A 21310-nucleotide genomic window follows, 5' to 3' on the forward strand; every position below is an offset into this window, starting at 1 on the left:
TCTTCTGAAAACACATTTTAATAACATTTACATATTTTTTCCTTTTGCTCTGCTTCGCAAGCTTAGAGGATGAAATAAAGACCTGGATCTTCCTAATACCTGTAGCTACCAGTTTAAAATAGTTTTGTCTCTGAAACTAAACCAGCAGCGACAAAAACCATCCGGGTCGTTTTTCACATGTTGTGCGGTCAGTCAGCTTCTCATTTTATTTATACAAAGAAGACATGAAGAGACAGAAACTTATGCAGTTCTTTTCAATATTATTTCAGTGTGTATTAGTTATTTTCCATAAGTTAATATAAGCCTAAGAGTTCTTTATAAAAACAGTTATTTCTTTCTGTGTGTTTGTGCGATCACTGCGCCCCCCCCATGAACACGGTGTTGATGGGCGGCAGCGACGAAACCAGGTCCTGTACCTCTGAGGAGGCGGCGCCGCGCTGCAGAGACGTCAGAGCGTCCTGGGAGCTGAACGGAGACGGAAGTCCGAACATGCAGGTCGCAGATCCGGAGGCGGGAAGAGGATGACCTGAGGACAAAACCAGACACGGCCAATCAGAACCAGCTTCATTAGTTCCTGCACACAAACAAGGAAGGACTGACTTGGTTTACTCTCAATGTAAAGGCATTTTAAATATACATTTGATGGGAAAATAAAAGGGATTTTCATGTTTTGTGGTCATTAGGCTGGACAATCCAAAGCTGTTTGTGGTTATTTGAACAGATGACACCTTGAGGCGCCTCAAAATTATATCCAAACTCTGAGATGTTCACAATTATGTCACCATTTATATTTAGCCTGCTAATTAAATATTTAGTTTGGAGCTGAACATTTAGCTACAAACTAAATATTTAGCTCTAAATATTTAGCGCCAAGCTAGATATTTAGCTTGGTGCTAAATATTTAGCACCAAGCTAAATATTTAGTAAACAAGCTACCCATTTAGCTTCAAACTAATTATTTAGCTCTGATCTAAACGTTTAGCTCTGAGCTAGCTAGCTATTTAGCCTCAAACTTAATATTTAGTGAGCAGGTAACTACCAACTCCAAACTAAATATTTATTTTTGAGCTGGCTAAATACTTAGCTTCAAACTGAATATTTAGCTCTGAGCTAGCCAGGTATTTAGCTTTGCAAACAGCAGCTAATGAAGAAAGAGCCGTTTACAACAAGAACTACGAGGGTCCTAAACAGAACCCTGGAGAACCCCACAGTAGATTGGATCAGGATTGTTCTGGTAGATATTAAAAAAAGTTAATCCTGACACATCTGCCTTTTCTTGTATTTATTTTTTGTAGAGCATATTTGAAGTAGTATTGCTAAAATATTAGCGACTGATTGGTCTCAGTGGTTCTGTATGGACCTGTTCCAGATTCTGCCTCGCTGAAGAAGCTTCCTGATGTTTTCCTTCCTGGTTCGTCCAGGATGTTCAGCGGGTCGTGGACCTCGGAGTACGCTGCGGAGAAAGGGCGAAGGCTTCCCACGCTGCTGATGACGGACACGTGCTGATCGACCAAAGGATTCACTCGCTGGCTGGCCAAGAAGCTGCTGTTGCCATAGAAACCTGCAAACAAAATCTTAAGGTCAATCTCTGCGATTTCCGTTTTGTCGGAGTAGAAATCTGGTTCTTCAACCAATGGGAATAAAAACTCAAGCATGAAAAACATGAGGAAAAGGTCATAACAAAAACACAATTTACTTGAATTAAATTAATTAGAGGCACTGAGAAAAAGGAAATCAGACTTCAATCTCAGAATTCTCAATAAAAAAAGTAGGATTTTTTTTCCCTCAGAATTTGGGGAGTAAATATGGAAAAAAAAAATCTAAATTTCTCAGATTTTTGACATAAATCTCTGATTTCAGCCTCTGAAATTCTGACTTTAATCTCTAAAATTCTTATTTTCCTCTTCTTTCTGAGATTAGGATTCAGAATTATTCTGACTTTAATCTCAGATATCTGATTCTATAATTTTAAATCCCATCTCTAAAATTCAGATTTTTTTCTCAGATTTCAGAGATTAAAGTCAGAATTCTGAGATTAGAATTTAAGGAATTCTGACTCTAGTTTCTGATTTAATCTGAGATTAAAGTCAGAATTCTGAGATTAGAATTAATGTATTCTGACTCTAGTTTCTGATTTAATCTGAGATTAAAGTCAGAATTCTGGAGAAAACAGATCAGAACTCTGAGTTTGGAGTCAGATTTCATTCTTTTTTTCCAGCGGCCCGAATCATCTTCCATATTTTTCTGTTTGTTTATTTTTTGGAAGTTAAAATATTCTCTGTTCAAACAGAACCGGACTCTAAGAATTCTCACCGCCATGACCCAGAACGCCGTACGCCGACCCCTGACAGCCGCCGCCAGCGAGGTTCAGTCCGGCCCCCATGAAGCCAAAACCGTCTGCAGCGTCCAGAATCTGAGCCGCCGCCTGCTGATCCAAACCCGGTTCTGTCTGGACCGGTTCAGGACCCGGCGTGTATCTTGAGGGCGGGCGAACAGCGGCGCCGTACACCGTCAGGGAGCAGTCGCCGCTGCCAGAGGAGTGGTGGACCGACGGAGGGTAGAAACCGTCCTTGCTCAGGGCCGGATCGGCCAGGGACGGGTACCGGGCCAGATGGCACCCCAGAGGAGGATTATGGGTCTGAATTGCTGTCAGGCAGGGATTCTGGACCTGAGACCTAAAAAAAAACACAGTAAAATTAATCCTGTTATTCTCAAAAATTAATCTGGCTAATACAATTCCCCACAGTAAAATTCAAGCACTTTCAAGGTGAGTTTCCAAACTTTTCCAGGGGATAAAAATATTGAAAAATAAAATAAAAAATGTTCTTGTTAAGATTTCTTGCATTTAGCACATAGACATAGTTTTATTAAATCTAAAGCAACAGAAGTTTGGTCTGATTTAACTTCATACAAAGAGAAAAAAAATGTTTGTGTCTTTTATTAGGTGCAAATGTTCATGGGTTCATCTGTAAATAACTTTTGGCTTTTAATCCAACATTCGATTACATTTTACTACAAAGCTTTGAAAATGAATCAAGAAGTTTAAAAAACTTTACACAGAAATTAAGCACCTTCCAAACCTTGAATACTTGGCATAAGCCAGTTTAATCATTAAGTGCTATTCTCATTTTCACAAACTATAAACTATTCCTGAACAAAAACAAAAACAGAAAATGTAATGTTTCTATTTCCTATGACACTGGCTGCAACAAGCAATTATTTTATTGACTATTCTGATGATTAATCAGATTAAAAATTGGTACTTTGAGCAGATTTTATATTTAACCACTTGAGCATTTTACTACAATATTAAAAATAATCAGACAATGAATTCCTTTTTGAAGAAAATAAACTTTTTATGGCCTACAATGCAAACAGCATTCCTTTAGTGAACGCTTTATCATTTGTAGCAGAGATTAATCTGCAGCTAAAAGTATAATTTTAACACCAACATGTAAAAAACTGAACTTTTTCTGCTTAACAATATACAATGTAAACTGATGAACTGATTTTTTCATTATTATTAACCAAACAATGACTCAATAGCAAAAGGTGCTACAAACTTTTTTTTTTTTACTAAAATAGTTAAAACTATGCTATTTGAGGAGTTTTGAATAAAACATATTTCCAATTTTTTTTATCTTAAATGCAAAATTTATACTTAAATGTGTTGACATAATTTCAGCTTTTTTAATATATAGGCTTTTTTGAGTCAATTAATCAATTACTAAATTAGTTGACGATTATTTCAATAATTGATTATCAGGATTAATCCAAATAATCATTTCAAGCCTACTGATTTACAATACTTAAGTTTAAAATAACAACCAAAGCAGACAATTATTGGGCTTAATAACATTATTTTGTTTAGTAATTCCTACATTAATGTAATTATTCTATACATACTGTATTTAGTGGGTGTGAAAGTAAATATATCTAATCATTACATATTAGCATAAGCCTCATAAAGCTAACCTGGGAGCAGTTTGGTAGTTCTGAGCCGTGGGCCCGCTGCCGGCGGCGGGAAAAAACCCGCCGGTCTGCGGCAAACAGTGGTACAGGGTCTCCGGGTACGAGGAGCAGGGGCTGGGCTGCGTGATTTCACTGAGAGAGGAGAGGCAGGAGGATGAGGAGAAGGAGCAGGACGAGGAAGAGGGCGTCAGGGGCCTCCCCGCCATGGGCCCCTGGTTGATGACGGAGCCCCGGTGGACCAGCGTGGCCGGGGAGATGGGCGGCGTCATGAGGGGTCCGCTGACCTGAGAGAAGTCCATCTGACCGCCTGATGGGAATCACGACAATATTCAGACATTTTGCTTTCATGCTTAAACTGATAGGCGGTTATAATGGTTACCTGAAGACGTGAAGCCGGAACCATCGTTCCCCTGATAGAGGACGGCTTTAGCTTCCAGATCCAGCTGCTGATTGGTCGACAGAGGCATGTAGGCGTGTCCTCCTAAGGATTCGTTCTTCACTGATTGGTCGACGGAGGCGGGGGTCTTGTTGCGGTTCGCCAGAAAACAGGAACTGGGCGATGCCATGAACGCAGCTTTACTGGCATCTGAAGGAGACGACAAACTTACATTTCAGATAATTATCCTCATTTAGTGCTGCTGGAGGAGTTCAGGAGGGAACAGTTTTTAACAATGTTTTCAAAGTTGCAACATTTGTTACACTTTCAGCTGCTGTGGTTCGCTTTCACACGGCACAGTGTCAAACAAGCTAAATAAAAAATAAAACATGTTCTCCTCTTTGCCTGTGGGGGCGCTGCAACAAAACCCACTGAAGAAAATTACACAAAACCCACTGAAGACACCGAGTGCAAAAAATACTTGGTAAGATTTTGTGTTTGTTTTGCATTCAAGCCTCTTTAACCAAATTTTGTAGGTGAACGAACTGGGCTGGTTTGATTTGGGTCCAGTGAGACCAGAGTTGGGTAGTTACTACTTACATTGCTCAATTACATTTACTTGAGTAATGTTTTTGAAAAAATGTACTTTAGGAGTATTTTTAATGCGCTGTACTTTGAGTAATGTTATTATGAAGTATTTCTACTCTTACTTGAGTCAAATTTCTGGATTTTCTGCCCAATGAATGAATAACAAAAATTCAACAGACACAGACCTGCAGATTTTGCTAAAGTTTCATAAGTTTTTTATTGAAAGAAATTGATTTAGAAAAAGTTATTTTGTTACTTATATGAATTATTGACATTTTTGTCATTAAAATACCTAAATTTGCTTTATAATTTGATCCATTTTATGTAATTTTTAAATATTAAATGATTGATAATTTCATCAGTTACTAAGAACTTGAGTAGATTTTAACCAAATACTTTTGTGCTTCAATTTCATGGATGGCTACTGAAGTAAAAGTAGTTCTACTCTATCTTGAGTCCAGTTTTTGGGTTTTCTGCCCACCTCTGAGTGAGACCCAATACCTGCATTTTTCATGTATTTTTCCAGAAGGTTCTGCAGGTCCTGCTCCTTGTCGTTGTTGAACTGCGTCTCCAGCGCCAGCAGGATGTACTCGTCTAACAGCATCCGGATCAGGTGGAAGGAACCTGTCAGCATCAGAACAGAAAGCGGCTCAGACGTTCTTCCAGCTGAGATTTCACTCGACCTTTAGAGCCCCACTGCTCTTTGTTTGACCTGCAGGGCCACACGTTTGTGTTTGAGCTTAAGTGGGCCTTCAGAGAGAGCGAGAGCCACCAAATGGTGGTTGTTTATTCATGCACACGTAGCCTGTGTGCGTGTGTTTGAACAGAGAGCACGCTGACCGCAGATAAGACGCTGTGTAATCAAAGCGAGTCTGGCCATTACGATTTATGATGCTATTGTAGCAATCTGCTTTGAGCTGGCTCGTATCGGACGGGCAGGCGTCTTTTAGTGGGAAGATCTGAAAATCTTCATCTCCACTGCAGAGACACTAAACCTTAAAAAGTATTTCTGGTTGGTCTAGTTTCCAGTGCAAATATTTTAGTACACTGAAATAAAACAAAACTTACTTACAATTAACTTTTCAGCAAGAAATGGGAGCTTGTTTTAAGTCAGTAATTCCTTAATATTGATGAAAAGTTCCAGTTCCATTGGCAGATTATTTCACTCATGACAAGACATTTTTCCCATATAATAAATGAAATTATTTGCCAATGGAACCAGAACTTTTTCATCAATATTAAGGAATTATTGACTCAAAACAATCATTAATATTGGTGAAAAGGTGCTAGGCCCATTGGCAGATAATTTCACTTATAATAATTATTTTGAGTAAGTAAACAATTTATTTATTTGTTTACATAAATAATAACATTATAATAGAACAAGGTCATATATCTTGCTGAAAAGTTATATGTAAGTTAGTTTTGTCTTATTTCAAATGTGCTAATTTATTTGCATTAGAAACTAAAACCAAAAAAATTTCTTAAGATTTTGTGTTTTTGCAACTTGAACCAAGATTTGGATCCAGTTCTACGGCTGGGCGACATGGATTAAAAATAAAATCTCCAGATCTGATTTTAATCTCTTTTTTTCTTTTCCAAAAAAGGAAATTAAAAATGATAGAAAATATTTCCAAAAGTGGATTTTATAATCCCTTCCGTAAATTGTAGAGTTGTCCTGCTTTAACACATTAACACCAAAGTTATAAATGTTATAAATGCCATAAAGCATAAGCTGGAATCAACTCTTTCCACTTCCTTACCGAAGCTGGAGGCGTTGTTGAGCGTGAGGTTGTGCATGATCCGGGCACCAAAGAAGCTCCACCGGAGGAGGAAGTCCTGAGCTCGCTTCTTCACGGATCGACCGCACTGCTTGCCAGGCTGGTGAAAACATGAAGAAACGATTTAAAAAGCTGCTTATCTGCTGTTTGCTTCAGTGATGGCTGAACTGTCTCTACCTTGATGACTTTGTGCTCCACCACCGAGTCCAGCCACTCTATGAACGACTCAACTGTGGCATTTTTCCTCAGCAGCTCCTTCAGTTCCTGAAAAACACTGATGGAGTCGTCTGGGGGGAAAAAAAGAGAAAAATGCAAAAAGAAAATGTAAATTTGCAGCCAACTTGGGTAGGTTTTGTCACTAAATATGGAAAAATTATTTCCAGTTTAATTCTATGAATTAACAAGCATCGAAAGGTGTAAATATTTATATCCAGAGTTTCACCGACAACCTAAATACTGGTCTTTAGAATGTGTAAAAAAATGTAGGTTGAACTTTGTACAATCTGGACAAACCCAACAAGGCACTTCATTAAACAGTCAACAATTTGCATGAACTATTTTCATGATTTCTTGTTTCTTTAACTCATGAAATGTGCAGAAAAAAGATTAAATTTAGAAAAATTAAGTATGAAAACCTAATGTAAAAAAGAAAAAAATAATTTATTTACCCACTTTTTAATTTTAAATTTGATATTTTTTCATCATTTACTCATTTGTCTGGATGAATTATTTTGTGATTTATTCACATAATTGATTATTTATTTAACTAAATGTATAATTTATTTCTTCAATCCTTTTTTATTTATTCTTTTATTTTTACATTTAGTCATATGTCATTTACTTATTTATGCATTTATTTAGTATTTTTTTACAATAATTTTGTTCTGTCATTTAGTTTTAAACAATCAAAGGGTCAAAGGTTACCAGGTTAATAATCTATTTATCCGATTTGTTTTTCACTTTTTTACTTTAACACTTCTTCTTTCTTTGCTCTATTAATTTGTCTAATATTTTTAAGAATTGTATGATTGATTTGTGTATTTATTTGTCTGTTGCATTATTACATGTTTAGAAATGCTACAAAACAATGTTTTTCTTTTAAAGTCCTCATTCTGGCTTTGATATGTGTTTATTTATTTAACATTTTTATTGAACCTCTAATTTAACTTAGAAATATTGAGGTTTGAAGATTTATATTTTTTTAAAAAACGAAACATTTAGTTGCTAACATTTATGCTAAGCTAACAAACAGCATCAACCCTGATGATGAACCCTGATCATAACCGAACATCATCACAGGAGCTGGTTTTCTTACACTCAGAGTAAATATCCGAGTCCTGGTCTCCGGCTGCCGACGTGCTGAGCAGCGGCTGTGAGTTGATGCTGCTGAGGTCCACGCAGTCGATGTCCAGAACCATGCCGGTCACCACAGTTTGGTCGAAAAGAGCCGGCCGGGCAATCTGGACAGCGCAGACAGAATAGGAATCATTCCCAGGTCCATTCCCAGACAACCAGTTGGTTTCTCGCCTGTTTTACCTGCGCCAGATGCAGGAAAGATGTCTGCCTCTTCAGGGAGGAGACGAAGCGCCGTGCGATGGGGAGCTTCTTCGCTGCAAGGCATTCTGGGAGGTTTTCCAGAGACGAGGCCAACCAGTGTTCCCAGTGTTTGGCAAAGTTTCTTATGTCTGCCAATAAACTGAGAAACAAAAACAGGTTCACCTCTAAATTATGCAAAGTTTTCTGGAGTGAAGTTATAGAAACGCACCTCTCAGGCATTTCCTGCATGGTGGCCGGAATTAAAACGTCAGTTAGAACCTGAGAAAACAGACGACAAATCATGAGCAACACGGAATCAGACAGAGGAGAATAAATTATAATTTCTTAACTGTTTTTTCCCCTTGAAACAACATCAAATAATGGTTTGACTTTTCTACATTTCAGTTGGTGTGGAAGAGCCTCAGGCTCAGTGCAAAAACAGAAAAAGAATCCTGACTGAAAATCCTGAAAGAATCCTGAAGAATCCTTTTTTCCCCCTCAGAATCAAATTCAAAAGTACTTTATAAATCCCAAAGGGAAATTAAATGTTGTTCTAACTCTGTTAATCTGACTTTAATCTCAACACTTAAAAAAAATCATGGATTATCTAAACATTGTGACTGTTTTCCTCAAAATTCTGATTTTAATCTCAAAGTCAAACTTTTTGTCTCAGAATTCTGGCTATTTTCCAAAAATGTGTGTATTTTTTACTAACATAACATTGTCTCAGAATTTAAATTTTAACTTAAATTTCTGACTTTTTTTCACAGCATCTGAGTCTAATCTTGAAACACTTTCAAAAAATTTTGTGGATTTATTCAAAACATTGCGATTTTATTCTCCAATTCTGACTTTAATCCCTAAATCAGAAATTTTGTCTCAGAATTATGATTCTAATCTCAAAATTCTGTCTGTTTTCCAAAAACTGCTGGGGTTTTTTCTAAACACAGTGGTGTTTCTCTCCAAATTCAGATTTATACTTTAATCTCAAAATAAAACTTTTTTTCTCAGAATTCTGACTTTTTTTAAAAACTCAGAATTCTGAAAAAAAAAACACACAAAAAAAACAGTAAAATTTGAGATTAGAGTCAGATTTATTTTCATTGGCTCTTCTGTTCTCCCATAAGTAGTAGATTCTACTGTTCTAATGTTAATTAAGTGCAGGGCTTTAAGTCGAAGCTGGTAGGACAGAGTTTCATGTTCATGTAAAGTTCGTGACATTAACGCTGTAAAGCAACGTTAGTAGTATCAAATCAGAAAAAGCTGCAGTCTTCCAAACATGGTGGATCATCTTGGTTCTCTCTCAGACCATCAAAGCAGTTAAATGCTCCTGTGAAGAATTTCTGTATAAAACGAATAATGATATTTAAACATAAAAAAGCAAAAATGTAAATCTGCAGAAGTGTTTTATAGAAACCTTGTAGAGGATGGAGTCACAGACACAGAAGATGTCGACTATAATCGGGTTTTCCAGCAGCGGCAGCAGATGGTCGGGCATTCCCTGCCAGAAGTGGAGCAGGAAATTCTGGATCTGAGCAAAAACAAAACAAAGTGATCAATTTGTGTCAGTACTTTATCAGGAAAAAGTGCTGATACATAACAGATAATGACCTCTTCAAAGTTGATATTGATGGCGTTATCCAGGATGCACTGGCAGTGAGTTTTATACATCATGATCAGAGTGTCAACCTGGAATAGAGAGAAAATTCAGTCTTCCTAAATCTAGAAACATCTTTTGTTTGTTTACTAAAGCACAAAGCATGAAATAAAAACCAGTGACCTTTTCTCTGGAAATATTTCCCTGCAGCACGAGATGCTGGGCGTTGGGGAAGTCCGGAAGCAGCGTTCCGGTTTTAGAGCTCAGAGAGTATTTCCTGGTGAAGCCACCCTGCAAAACAAACACTACTTCACTTTTTACTCTTTATTTAAATCCGTTTGGGAAAAAATACTATCGTGGCAACAAAAAATACTGAAATCATGTTTTGAAATCACAAATCATCAACCATGGAAGAATCTATTCAGTGTATCTATCATTTTGTATCAAAATCCTGTTGAATGTTAGAGTTTTTTAACTTTGTCATCACAGCAGCGAATAAGAGTAACCCTATTTGAAAAACATAAGGTTGACTCCCAAATAATTCATACCCTTGGCAGATTTCAAATTAAAATGATAAAAAATGTAACTAAGAAGTTTGTTTCTGATTAGAAGTGAGGCAAACGTCTTCCAAACGTCTACATCTGGAACAGAATGTAACCGGAGAAGGCATTCTGGAAAAAAAAGAAGCAATTTATCTATTTTTATTTACATTTTAATTTAAAAAATGGGTGTTAAATATAGCACATGAAAATGGCTGCAAACAGAAGCACAGTTATACAACCATGCAGCCTTGACAACCAGAAGTGGAGCCTCCTGCACAACCAACAAGAATTCAGCAAGTGGTTTCTGGACGGTAAGTCAATAACAAAACACTTGTCTTTTCCAGTAGCCATTGTACAGCGCATACAGCAGTAAAACCAGCTGACCAGATGTGCTGGAACTCAGCTAGTGTTGTTAGGTAACAGGCTGGGCTCAGGTTGCTAGGTAACAACACAGTGTGACTCAACAAACAGGAGGTTTTCGAAACACATTAACTTAATATAAAAAAAACCCATCTGGATGGTTTTTCTTAGAAGTACAAAAACGTGAAAAAAGTGAATTTTGCGTAATATATCTCCTTTAATCTTCCCAATAAAGTTAACTTCCTGAGGGTGTTTCAGGTGTTGGAGACCTCAGCATTTAAGCTGGTGTCAAAAGAAGAACAAACTGATCCAGTTTTTATTTTTTAAACTAAACTAAGGCATAGTTCCTATACTTTAACCCTATTTAGGGTTAAAGTATGAAAACCTGCTTTGCATTGTGGGGGGGAAAAAGTACCTCATTCTTGAGCTTACTTCCTGAAAATCTGCAAGCAAAACAAAACAAGAGATAAATCCAACAAAACTCTTTAGCTGTTCAAATCATTTTATTATGTAGTTAAATTAAAAGCAGAAGGTTTTAAATAAACTCACCTGGTCAAACCTTTACCTGAATACACAGAGTGATAATATGCGCTGCTCTCTTTGATCCCAATTCCATAGTAATGATATCTGGAAAATGTTAAAATTATGCATAAATTCACATAAAACCCAACCTGTAATTACTTTTTTCCTAATTTTTCTTTTTACTTGGAGTGTCCTCTGGTGCCGAGTCGTCTTGTTGTCAGAAGAGGAAACTTTTGTCGGATTGTCTGATGAGCAGAAAAGGCATAAAATAAGCTTCATACTATTTATTTGAAATGCATGCATCATTTTCATTCACCAAAGGCAAATGGAGAAAGAAAATCATTTTAAATTTAAGGTTTTATATCTCAAGAATAATTCTCATAGGTCAGTAAAACCACAAATAAAACAAACATGCATTAAAAAACTAGTCAACATGCTAAACGTATAGCTGATTATTCAGTTGGACCATTTCAAAGGAAGATATATTCCTGCAAAACAAAATAAAACCTGCTTCACCTTCCTTCTATCTGGCTATTTGTGTCTGAAAATTTAAAGAATCTCACAGGAAAAAAATAAAGTCACCTTTCCAAATGTAGCAGCACATGCGGGTTCTAGTTTCTCTTTCCTGCAGAAGTCCAGATAATGAGCATAAAGGATGCAACGAGGCAGACACACTCCTTCACACACGATGTAGTTCTCCTCAAGCCTGCAGAGAAAAACAAAAGATCAAATATCGTGTTAGAGATGCAAGAAGATTTAAAAATAGCACCAAGAAAAAATGACTTCAGTAACAGAACAAATTGTTATTTTTGTTTTCCCTGATTGACGCCTAAATATTTAACATGACACCCATACATAGTTATTACAATGGTGGATTAGGGATACTCCAGATAGAAAAGAAGTAAAAGGAAAAACTGTCTGCCAAAAAAATTCAAGAAAAAAGTTGAAAATTTGCTAGAAAAAAAATCTGAAATTTTAAGATTGATCTCAGAAATTTTTTTAAAAACTTAGAAATTTCTGAGTTTGAAAAGTTGAAAATTTGCTAAAAAAACAAACAAACAAACAAACAAACAAAAAAACAACAACAACAACAACAACAAAAAAAACCCTCAAATTTTGAGATTAACCTAAGTAATATTCTAAAAAAAAGACATGGAAGATTCAATTGACGAAAATTTGCTAGAATCATTGGGAATTTACAAAAGTCAAAATTTCCAAATTTTTTTGTCAAAAATTTCGGAGATTAAAATCTTAGGTTTTATCTTGCAAATGTTCAACTTTGCAAACTGATAATTTTCAATCTGAATTCCATTTTTTCTATTTTATCCACATTAGTTATATAAAAAACACATAATTATGGCATGAATTACAGTTAAAAACAAATTAACAAATAAACAGCTGAAGATCAATATTTTTCCCCCTCACTTTTTCGGAGAACTCAAACATTATGTGCAAAACTAAGAACCTCGTTTTTAACGAAAGAGAAAATCACCTTTTTAAAAATGCCTTGGAGTTGAACTCAACACCAAAATACTTATCACATGAAAAAAATAAAAATAAAAAGCATCCAATATGTAGTTCCCACAAGTCTGAACCGGAATTGATCCGCGCCACTGAACCGCCATCTTGGTAGGCAAACAAAACATAAATAAACCATGGCTTCAAGACTAACAAAAACAAAGTATATTGACACTCTTGACCAATGTGCAAGACAAATAAATAACAAAATCGATGCTGTTGAGATCAAGAATGAGACCGTGTATGTGGCCTGTTTACTGTTGTCATAGCAACTCCATAGTGGCTGTCAGGATACCTACCAAGATGGCTACCAGAAAGTGTGACATCACTCTAACGTGTCACTTAACCTATCAGAAGTTTCCAAAGCCATGACATCATCATCTGGTTTTCACCTCAACTGTTTAAAGAGACAGTAATCATAACTGTGCATGTAAACATCTGGTTTTGAAGACATTAATGAACAAATCTCAGATATTCCTTCTGTCTCATTATTGTAGCATCTATTTAATTTCAAATAAGTTAGATAATCCTTAAAGAAATCCCTGAAACGGGACATATTTATGTCATACAGTGAGTAAAAACAGGATGTTTGTGTATGTTCTGTAAGTATGAAGCAAATGTTTCTGTGTGAACCAGGTTTGCTCTTACCACTGTAGCGTTAGCTGCGTTTGTTTCTTCTTGTCCTTGATGATCTGACTGATTGTCTTCCTGGATGAACTGATGCTCTGTTTCATGGTCAGGTCAGAGTTCAAGTCCAACAGGTCATGCTCGTCTTCAGACGAAGGCGTCTCATTGCTGTCCTCTGCAGAGAAAAACAACAGAGCGGGAAATTTTAAGCCAAAATTCACCTGAAAAACACGCAGAAACTTCTGGAAATGTTTTCCAGCATGCACCTACAGTTTCAGTTGGAAATTAATGAAATTATTTGATAAATCTGCAATTCTTTCAGTAAAATCATTCCTGTAAATGTAGGGTTGTGCAGTTTGAGAAACTTTTACGGCGCTCAACAACTGTAAACTTTAGCTTGTAATTAAAAACATGGAGGAATAAAGAACAGCAATCTGCTCATTTTCTTAACTCTTTATATTTCTCTTCTCTTAAATTAGTTCATTAACATGCTTCTGATAGTTTACTCTCACCTTTCTCCACTAATGGAGCGTTTGATGGGTAGTTTTTAATTTATTTTAGATTTGGTGTTTCTGACTGAGCCTTCAAGGTTTTCCTTATTTCCTTCGCAGCTTTAATTTCTGATTAGTTTCTTTGATCCGACCTTGGAGATATTTCTGACTTTGTTTATCCCACTAGTTTAATTATTGTACTACCAAAAGTATACAATATGATGTGGATAATGTTGAAAAGAATCAATAAAGTAGACCCATATTTTCTGAAGTATGCGGTTATAAATTTTAAGGCCTGTACTGTGACCTCGTAATGACTTGTTATTGTGCTCATGGGAAATGTTTTCATTCCTGTTCCAAAGAAAAAGCCTTTCTACAAACCAGTGTGTTTAATTACTTTCAGAAAAAGTCCTAAAAGAAATTCCTGTCAATTCTAACGTCAAGATAATGTTTTATTAGCTTATTAGGTTCACAATTGTTTTCTTTTAAATCAATTTGTCACACTTAAATGTTAAGATTGTTGAACTAATTTAGATATAAAAGAGAATGCAAAGATGTCATTGGTTAATTAAGTTTTGACTAATTTAGTTTTTATTTGTTGTTTTATTTTTAATTGATTTCATAATTTTCCACAAATGTCAACATTCCATAGAGGGAAATGTATCCATCCTATTTTTGCGTACTTACAGTTGATGTTTAAAATCAAGCAACAGTTGTCTTTTTGTAACATTAGCAGCTATAGACTAGGTCTATTCAGCTTATTGGAGAGAAAATGGCTCTTTGGATAGGAAATGTTGCACAGGTCCAAAAATTCCCCTTCAGAATATTTTTTTCAGAAGATTGGAAATCATCAGGATGCTTATTTATTAGTGTAAGATGAAATTTTGTATTAGTTTCCTGTCAGCAGTGATTTTTACCCTGGCAGTCTGCCACAGACTCCATTAGCCCTTTTATGCTAGCAGCTAGCAGCTAGCAGGTGGTTTAGCTAAACCCTACTGTCCTCAGTTTGGGTCCCAGAGTCCGAAAAGTATCTTGATGTGGTTTCCACGCTACAATGAAGGACTCAGTCTCTATTTTGAGTTTTCACAAATGGCCAATAGTGGATGCTAATTTATCATTTAGTGCTTTTGCTAACATTGAAAATGTTTAGCTCAACGTAGCTTCCCATAAATAAAGAAATTTCCAGAAAGATCCTAAAGAACTAATTTACTTGGCTGCTTCCAGTTACTCAACTTGAAGTTCAACATCTGCGTTGAAGTTTTGGTTATTCATGCTCTTATTCTGAAGGNTAACCTATCAGAAGTTTCCAAAGCCATGACATCATCATCTGGTTTTCACCTCAACTGTTTAAAGAGACAGTAATCATAACTGTGCATGTAAACATCTGGTTTTGAAGACATTAATGAACAAATCTCAGATATTCCTTCTGTCTCATTATTGTAGCATCTATTTAATTTTAAAAAAAGTTAGATAATCCTTAAAGAAATCCCTGAAACGGGACATATTAATGTCATACAGTGAGTAAAAACAGGATGTTTGTGTATGTTCTGTAAGTATGAAGCAAATCTTTCTGTGTGAACCAGGTTTGCTCTTACCACTGTAGCGTTAGCTGCGTCTGTTTCTTCTTGTCCTTGATGATCTGACTGATTGTCTTCCTGGATGAACTGATGCTCTGTTTCATGGTCAGGTCAGAGTTCAAGTCCAACAGGTCATGCTCGTCTTCAGACGAAGGCGTCTCATTGCTGTCCTCTGCAGAGAAAAACAACAGAGCGGGAAATTTTAAGCCAAAATTCACCTGAAAAACACGCAGAAACTTCTGGAAATGTTTTCCAGCATGCACCTACAGTTTCAGTTGGAAATTAATGAAATTATTTGATAAATCTGCAATTCTTTCAGTAAAATCATTCCTGTAAATGTAGGGTTGTGCAGTTTGAGAAACTTTTACGGCGCTCAACAACTGTAAACTTTAGCTTGTAATTAAAAACATGGAGGAATAAAGAACAGCAATCTGCTCATTTTCTTAACTCTTTATATTTCTCTTCTCTTAAATTAGTTCATTAACATGCTTCTGATAGTTTACTCTCACCTTTCTCCACTAATGGAGCATTTGATGAGTAGTTTTTAATTTATTTTAGATTTGGTGTTTCTGACTGAGCCTTCAAGGTTTTCCTTATTTCCTTCGCAGCTTTAATTTCTGATTAGTTTCTTTGATCCGACCTTGGAGATATTTCTGACTTTGTTTATCCCACTAGTTTAATTATTGTACTACCAAAAGTATACAATATGATGTGGATAATGTTGAAAAGAATCAATAAAGTAGACCCATATTTTCTGAAGTATGCGGTTATAATTTTTAAGGCCTGTACTGTGACCTCGTAATGACTTGTTATTGTGCTAACGGGAAATGTTTTCATTCCTGTTCCAAAGAAAAAGCCTTTCTACAAACCAGTGTGTTTAATTACTTTCAGAAAAAGTCCTAAAAGAAATTCCTGTCAATTCTAACGTCAAGATAATGTTTTATTAGCTTATTAGGTTCACAATTGTTTTCTTTTAAATCAATTTGTCACACTTAAATGTTAAGATTGTTGAACTAATTTAGATATAAAAGAGAATGCAAAGATGTCATTGGTTAATTAAGTTTTGACTAATTTAGTTTTTATTTGTTGTTTTATTTTTAATTGATTTCATAATTTTCCACAAATGTCAACATTCCATAGAGGGAAATGTATCCATCCTATTTTTGCGTACTTACAGTAGATGTTTAAAATCAAGCAACAGTTGTCTTTTTGTAACATTAGCAGCTATAGACTAGGTCTATTCAGCTTATCGGAGAGAAAATGGCTCTTTGGATAGGAAATGTTGCACAGGTCCAAAAATTCCCCTTCAGAATATTTTTTTCAGAAGATTGGAAATCATCAGGATGCTTATTTATTAGTGTAAGATGAAATTTTGTATTAGTTTCCTGTCAGCAGTGATTTTTACCCTGGCAGTCTGCCACAGACTCCATTAGCCCTTTTATGCTAGCAGCTAGCAGCTAGCAGGTGGTTTAGCTAAACCCTACTGTCCTCAGTTTGGGTCCCAGAGTCCGAAAAGTATCTTGATGTGGTTTCCACGCTACAATGACGGACTCAGTCTCTATTTTGAGTTTTCACAAATGGCCAATAGTGGATGCTAATTTATCATTTAGTGCTTTTGCTAACATTGAAAATGTTTAGCTCAACGTAGCTTCCCATAAATAAAGACATTTCCAGAAAGATCCTAAAGAACTAATTTACTTGGCTGCTTCCAGTTACTCAACTTGAAGTTCAACATCTGCGTTGAAGTTTTGGTTATTCATGCTCTTATTCTGAAGGGGGAACTGTTTGGACAGCAGCTATGTTTCCTCACGTTTTATTTTTCTCTGCCATACAGGTAAAAGAGAAAACACTAAGAACAGAGAGCAAGATACAAACATGAATCCAATTTATAAACATTTGTGTAAATTATAATGTCAAAGTTAAATTGTTGGTGAGTGTTGTTTTATTTAAAGAGTAGATATCATTTAGCATATGAAGTGTAATGTAAGGACTCTAAACAGATATTAATTGAAGATCACAAAATCTGGAAATTAGAAACTCAAATTTAAAATACTTTAAAAAATTAAGGTAAAATTAAGAGTTTTTAGCTACAAATGCTTGTTTTTCAAGGCTGCATGTTCTCCGTGTGTAAAACAAACATCCAGCACATATTGCATAATCCAGTCATGTGATCTACTAGAGCCAACACTGAAGCTAATGTACAGAACGAGCTGAATATAGACATAAACAAGGGCTGGAGCCATCAGTAATAACTAAGTCTCCAAAAATCCAGAATCAAAAATAACTTAATCACAAATATTCTACACTAATATTTCCTGTTTAAAAACAATTATTATGTCTATATTATTACTTAAAATACTTAAAGTGAAGAGCAGGTTTCAAAATGGCGTGTTAGTAAATGAGAAGATTTTATTTCAATGGCCTAAAGCAAAAAAGAACATTTTTAGAAGAATCACTTAGTTTTTTATCAGCTATAGCTATAGCAAATTAAATAACAATTTTCATATTTTTCTTTTTTCTTATCTTTCTAATTTTTAAAATCATCATTAAGATCTTAGTTTTTTGTATTTGGATGAAAGTAAAAACATACATTTTGTACATTTATATGTACAATAAAATAAAAACTAATGACATTACGACATTTTATCAGGGAGTGTACTACAAATTGAATGTCACATGTACTTTTTAACAGGCTTTTTGCACAAATGACAACCTTTAAGTGTGAAATCAACCAAATGTTCATCTGGCAACAATAAAAGAACCATCTAATTTTCTTGTTCATATGAAAAAAGTTTTTTTTATTAAAGTTGTTTAAGTTTTTGTTCATTTTTTTAAAGGATGGCTGCAAAGATGTGGATTTAGTCAGTGAGATTAGGAAGCAAAATTTAAAACTTCACATTTTCTGAACACAAACAGAACAAATATTATTTGAGCTAAGCTGTAGCACCACCCTGTGGCTAATTAGTGTCACTGCATTTATTTACGTTTGAATTAAATCATATTCAAACTTCACTTCAGTTGAATTTTAATTATGTAAAAAATTTAATTATGTAAGATGTATAATCACAGATTTACCTGATTTAATCCCAGAATCGTCTTCTTGATGAAAAGTTGTTTGTCCATTAAAATCAGAGTTTATTTCTGTTGAGTTTTCCAAAGTTTTTGTAAAAGAGTGAATAAGAAACATGTCGCCTCTGGCTGAACTCTCACTGCTGCGTTTCATCGGCATGATAAACAGATTAAAAAAAATAAATCTTTTTTCTGAAATTAACTAAATAAAAGTAAAGTTTTCATCTACTGAACCATGAAGAAATCTTTAAGCAATACGTCTCAACCTCTTATTTACACAGATCCAGCTGAATATCACAAGCATCAGGTCCAGCATTTTGGAAAAGTGAAGCTGTGCCGAGGGAAGGAAGAACTAATGAAGCTGTGGATGCATTCATCATATTTACCAAAGACTGAGCTAATCCACTTTATCAATGATTAACAGAAAACCCTCATCCATCTGTCTATCCATCCATCTATCTATCCATACCTCCCACAGTCAGCTGGCCTTTTACTTCAGGTTAAACACACACAGATTTCACTCAGAGCTGCTCTCACTTTGTTTTCATTCTATCAGGAAAGATTTAAAACTAAAATATCTGGATACGTTTGGGTTAAATGTGACTCCTCTACTACAGTTCACAACCATCCAAAAGAAGCTTTATAGTAAAATAAATGTATATTTTCTTTCAGTAGCTTAATTTAAAACTGAAAAAAACATATTTTACTACATTTTTTTTTATCTCTATGACATAAAAACATGAATTAATTTCAACAAAATCGCAGCTGTTAACAATCCTACTAAGTAAATATATGTGGGATGTTCTTAGTTTAATTTTTGATGCATTGCTTTCCGTTTCCCTGGGGTATAAATAAGATGTGACACACACTTCAAAACAATAGAAACTGGACCAATATGGAGTCTTATTGTCATCAAAACAAAATGAAATATGAATTGTTTTTAATAGTTGCAAAAAATTGGACATTGGAACAAAATAGGTATGTAGAACTTGTTTCTGTCCCTTTAAAAAAAGGCCTGTTCACAATAAATTATTAACAATTTCTATGAAAACTTCTTGTATTATGAGTATTTCATAATACACAGTGATTAATGTTGAATCTATAACTCAGATTGTTTAACTGTGTGTGCAGCAAATCATAAAAAATAAAATTAAAAAGTGTGCAAAAAGGAACAGTGAAACAACCCAATTTGTATGAACTTTAATAATATTTTTGGTTATATCGACTAAATGAGAGCAGCTTTATTTCTACATATATAAAGTCTGACTTGTCTGGACTATCTTTCTCCAAACATGATTTTCTGTTATTTTTTGATACCTTTAATTGGTTTATGAATGTAAAACAAAACAAAACAAATTTTATGTTTTATGCTTTGTTTGCCATTTAAATAAAGTCAGTATAAAATCCTTACCTCTGATGGTCTGAAGTACAACAAAGTAGTGAAATGACTTACAGTGTGTGCACACATAGCATAAACGATATGAATATATTAATAGAATATGTACAAAAATAACCATATATAGTTGGATGTTAGTTATTTAATTAATTCATTTTTATGTGATACCCTAGATGGTGATTTATTTATTATTTTAAAAACCTACGTGAGATGCCCAATAATTACGAAATTAATTTTGTTACTGTATTTTTTAAAGGGGAAAAATAGAAACATGGGTCAGTGTTTGAGTATTTCTATCTAAATGGATATGCTTTATTAGTAATTTACTAATTTGTTCATTGTAACAGCCTGAACGAGGTGACGATTTATTTGTCTGTTTATTCGCTGAAACGCGGGATTCGTTAATGCGCATCAAAAATTAGCATCTCTGTAGCTTCACCGAGGCTAGCAATGGTTCCCAACCGCTGCGGGTAACTTGGACTTACCGGGTGGCAGCGAGCAGGAAACGGGCGCCAAGGTGAGTTGGGTCACTAACTTCGGTCAGAAAGGAGTCACCACTCGACCAGTGTTCCCGGTTACTGTTATCAGTAGGTCTTAAAGCAGACCAGCGCGGTTAGACTGGATTGAGATTAAAAAAAAAATTAGTTGGGTCGTCTGTGTTAGCTCAGTTAGCTTCGTTAGCTGTTTGGTGTTAGCTCCCGCTAAACGAAGCTAATTTGCTGAGTCACTGTTCGCTTTATCAAAAACAACCGTTCAACAGTTTTTTTTGTTTTTATATGTTAAAAAGCAATTGTAGATATATCTGTATTCTGAGATATTTCTATCTTATCTTAAAGTTTTAAACCGAAAATTAAAAAAAATTGTTACACAGGGTTTCTGTGAAATCTGCAAAAAGTATGGGATTTATGCATTTCTCAGTAAATATAATGGAATAAAGTCAGAACATTTTCCTTGTCACTCTTTATAAAAGTAGCATCTATCCATCCGTTTGCTCATCCATTTATCCTCTTGTTCATGCACCTGTCCATCCATATGAGCCATCCATTCTATATCAAGAGGTCCTGTAACCTAAACTATTAACTGCTTTTATTGAATTTATTTAATAAATTCTCCATCACAGCTTTATTTATCTTTTGGTTCCCTAGTTCTTAGCTTTCCAAAAATTACTGAGGTGTTTGGTTCCAATACTTTGGAATATTTTCCAACTTGTGCACATGAATATTTTTTTAAATTATTTTGTTTTGATTTTCTTAAATCCTAAACTTATTTCTTGTTTCATAATAATAGATCACTGCTATGTTTCTATGTTCATTAATCATGGTTATAGTAGGTTAAAAAACTACTATCAATTACCAATG

The 21310-nt window shown here is 35.1% G+C and overlaps 2 protein-coding genes across 5 annotated transcripts in view; one reads left to right on the forward strand and one right to left on the reverse strand.

The window, feature by feature from the left end:
- Positions 1-20662, reverse strand: rfx6 (regulatory factor X, 6). Of its 4 annotated transcripts, none has more exons than XM_016661306.1 (20): positions 20438-20662; positions 15506-15659; positions 11857-11980; positions 11458-11519; positions 11302-11379; positions 11168-11195; positions 10034-10141; positions 9865-9942; positions 9671-9784; positions 8483-8532; positions 8254-8413; positions 8033-8177; positions 6895-7004; positions 6700-6817; positions 5438-5560; positions 4352-4558; positions 3976-4279; positions 2314-2675; positions 1361-1561; positions 1-526 (listed from the first exon to the last, which is right to left on the reverse strand). In XM_016661306.1, the coding sequence occupies exons 2-20, from the start codon at positions 15589-15591 to the stop codon at positions 354-356; spliced, it is 2631 nt and encodes an 876-aa protein (XP_016516792.1). In that variant the 5' UTR covers positions 15592-15659; positions 20438-20662; the 3' UTR covers positions 1-353. The 4 variants fall into 4 exon arrangements, with proteins under 4 accessions (XP_016516792.1, XP_016516791.1, XP_016516790.1 ...); XM_016661305.1 differs by lacking the exon at positions 20438-20662 and adding an exon at positions 19968-20086; XM_016661304.1 differs by lacking the exon at positions 20438-20662 and adding an exon at positions 18563-18731.
- tdrd15 (tudor domain containing 15) overlaps positions 20200-21310 on the forward strand; it is a 9039-nt gene continuing 7928 nt past the window's right edge. The window contains exon 1 of the mRNA XM_007573256.2: positions 20200-20469. The gene's annotated coding sequence lies outside the window, so the exon portion shown is untranslated. The remainder of the gene's footprint in view (positions 20470-21310) is intronic.

This window comes from Poecilia formosa, unplaced genomic scaffold (genome assembly GCF_000485575.1).
Source record: "Poecilia formosa unplaced genomic scaffold, Poecilia_formosa-5.1.2 Scaffold322, whole genome shotgun sequence".
Taxonomy (NCBI): domain Eukaryota; kingdom Metazoa; phylum Chordata; class Actinopteri; order Cyprinodontiformes; family Poeciliidae; genus Poecilia; species Poecilia formosa.

What these genes read in the sequence shown, in the direction of transcription:
- rfx6 (XM_016661304.1), bottom strand. Translation starts at nt 18,716, where the DNA reads ATGCCGATGAAACGCAGCAGTGAGAGTTCAGCCAGAGGCGACATGTTT. An exon ending in GGCACCAGAGGACACTCCAA is followed by an intron (nt 11,380 to 11,457) that starts GTAAAAAGAAAA and finishes AACATTTTCCAG; the next exon opens with ATATCATTACTATGGAATTG. An exon ending in GAAATATTTCCAGAGAAAAG is followed by an intron (nt 9,943 to 10,033) that starts GTCACTGGTTTT and finishes TCTCTATTCCAG; the next exon opens with GTTGACACTCTGATCATGAT.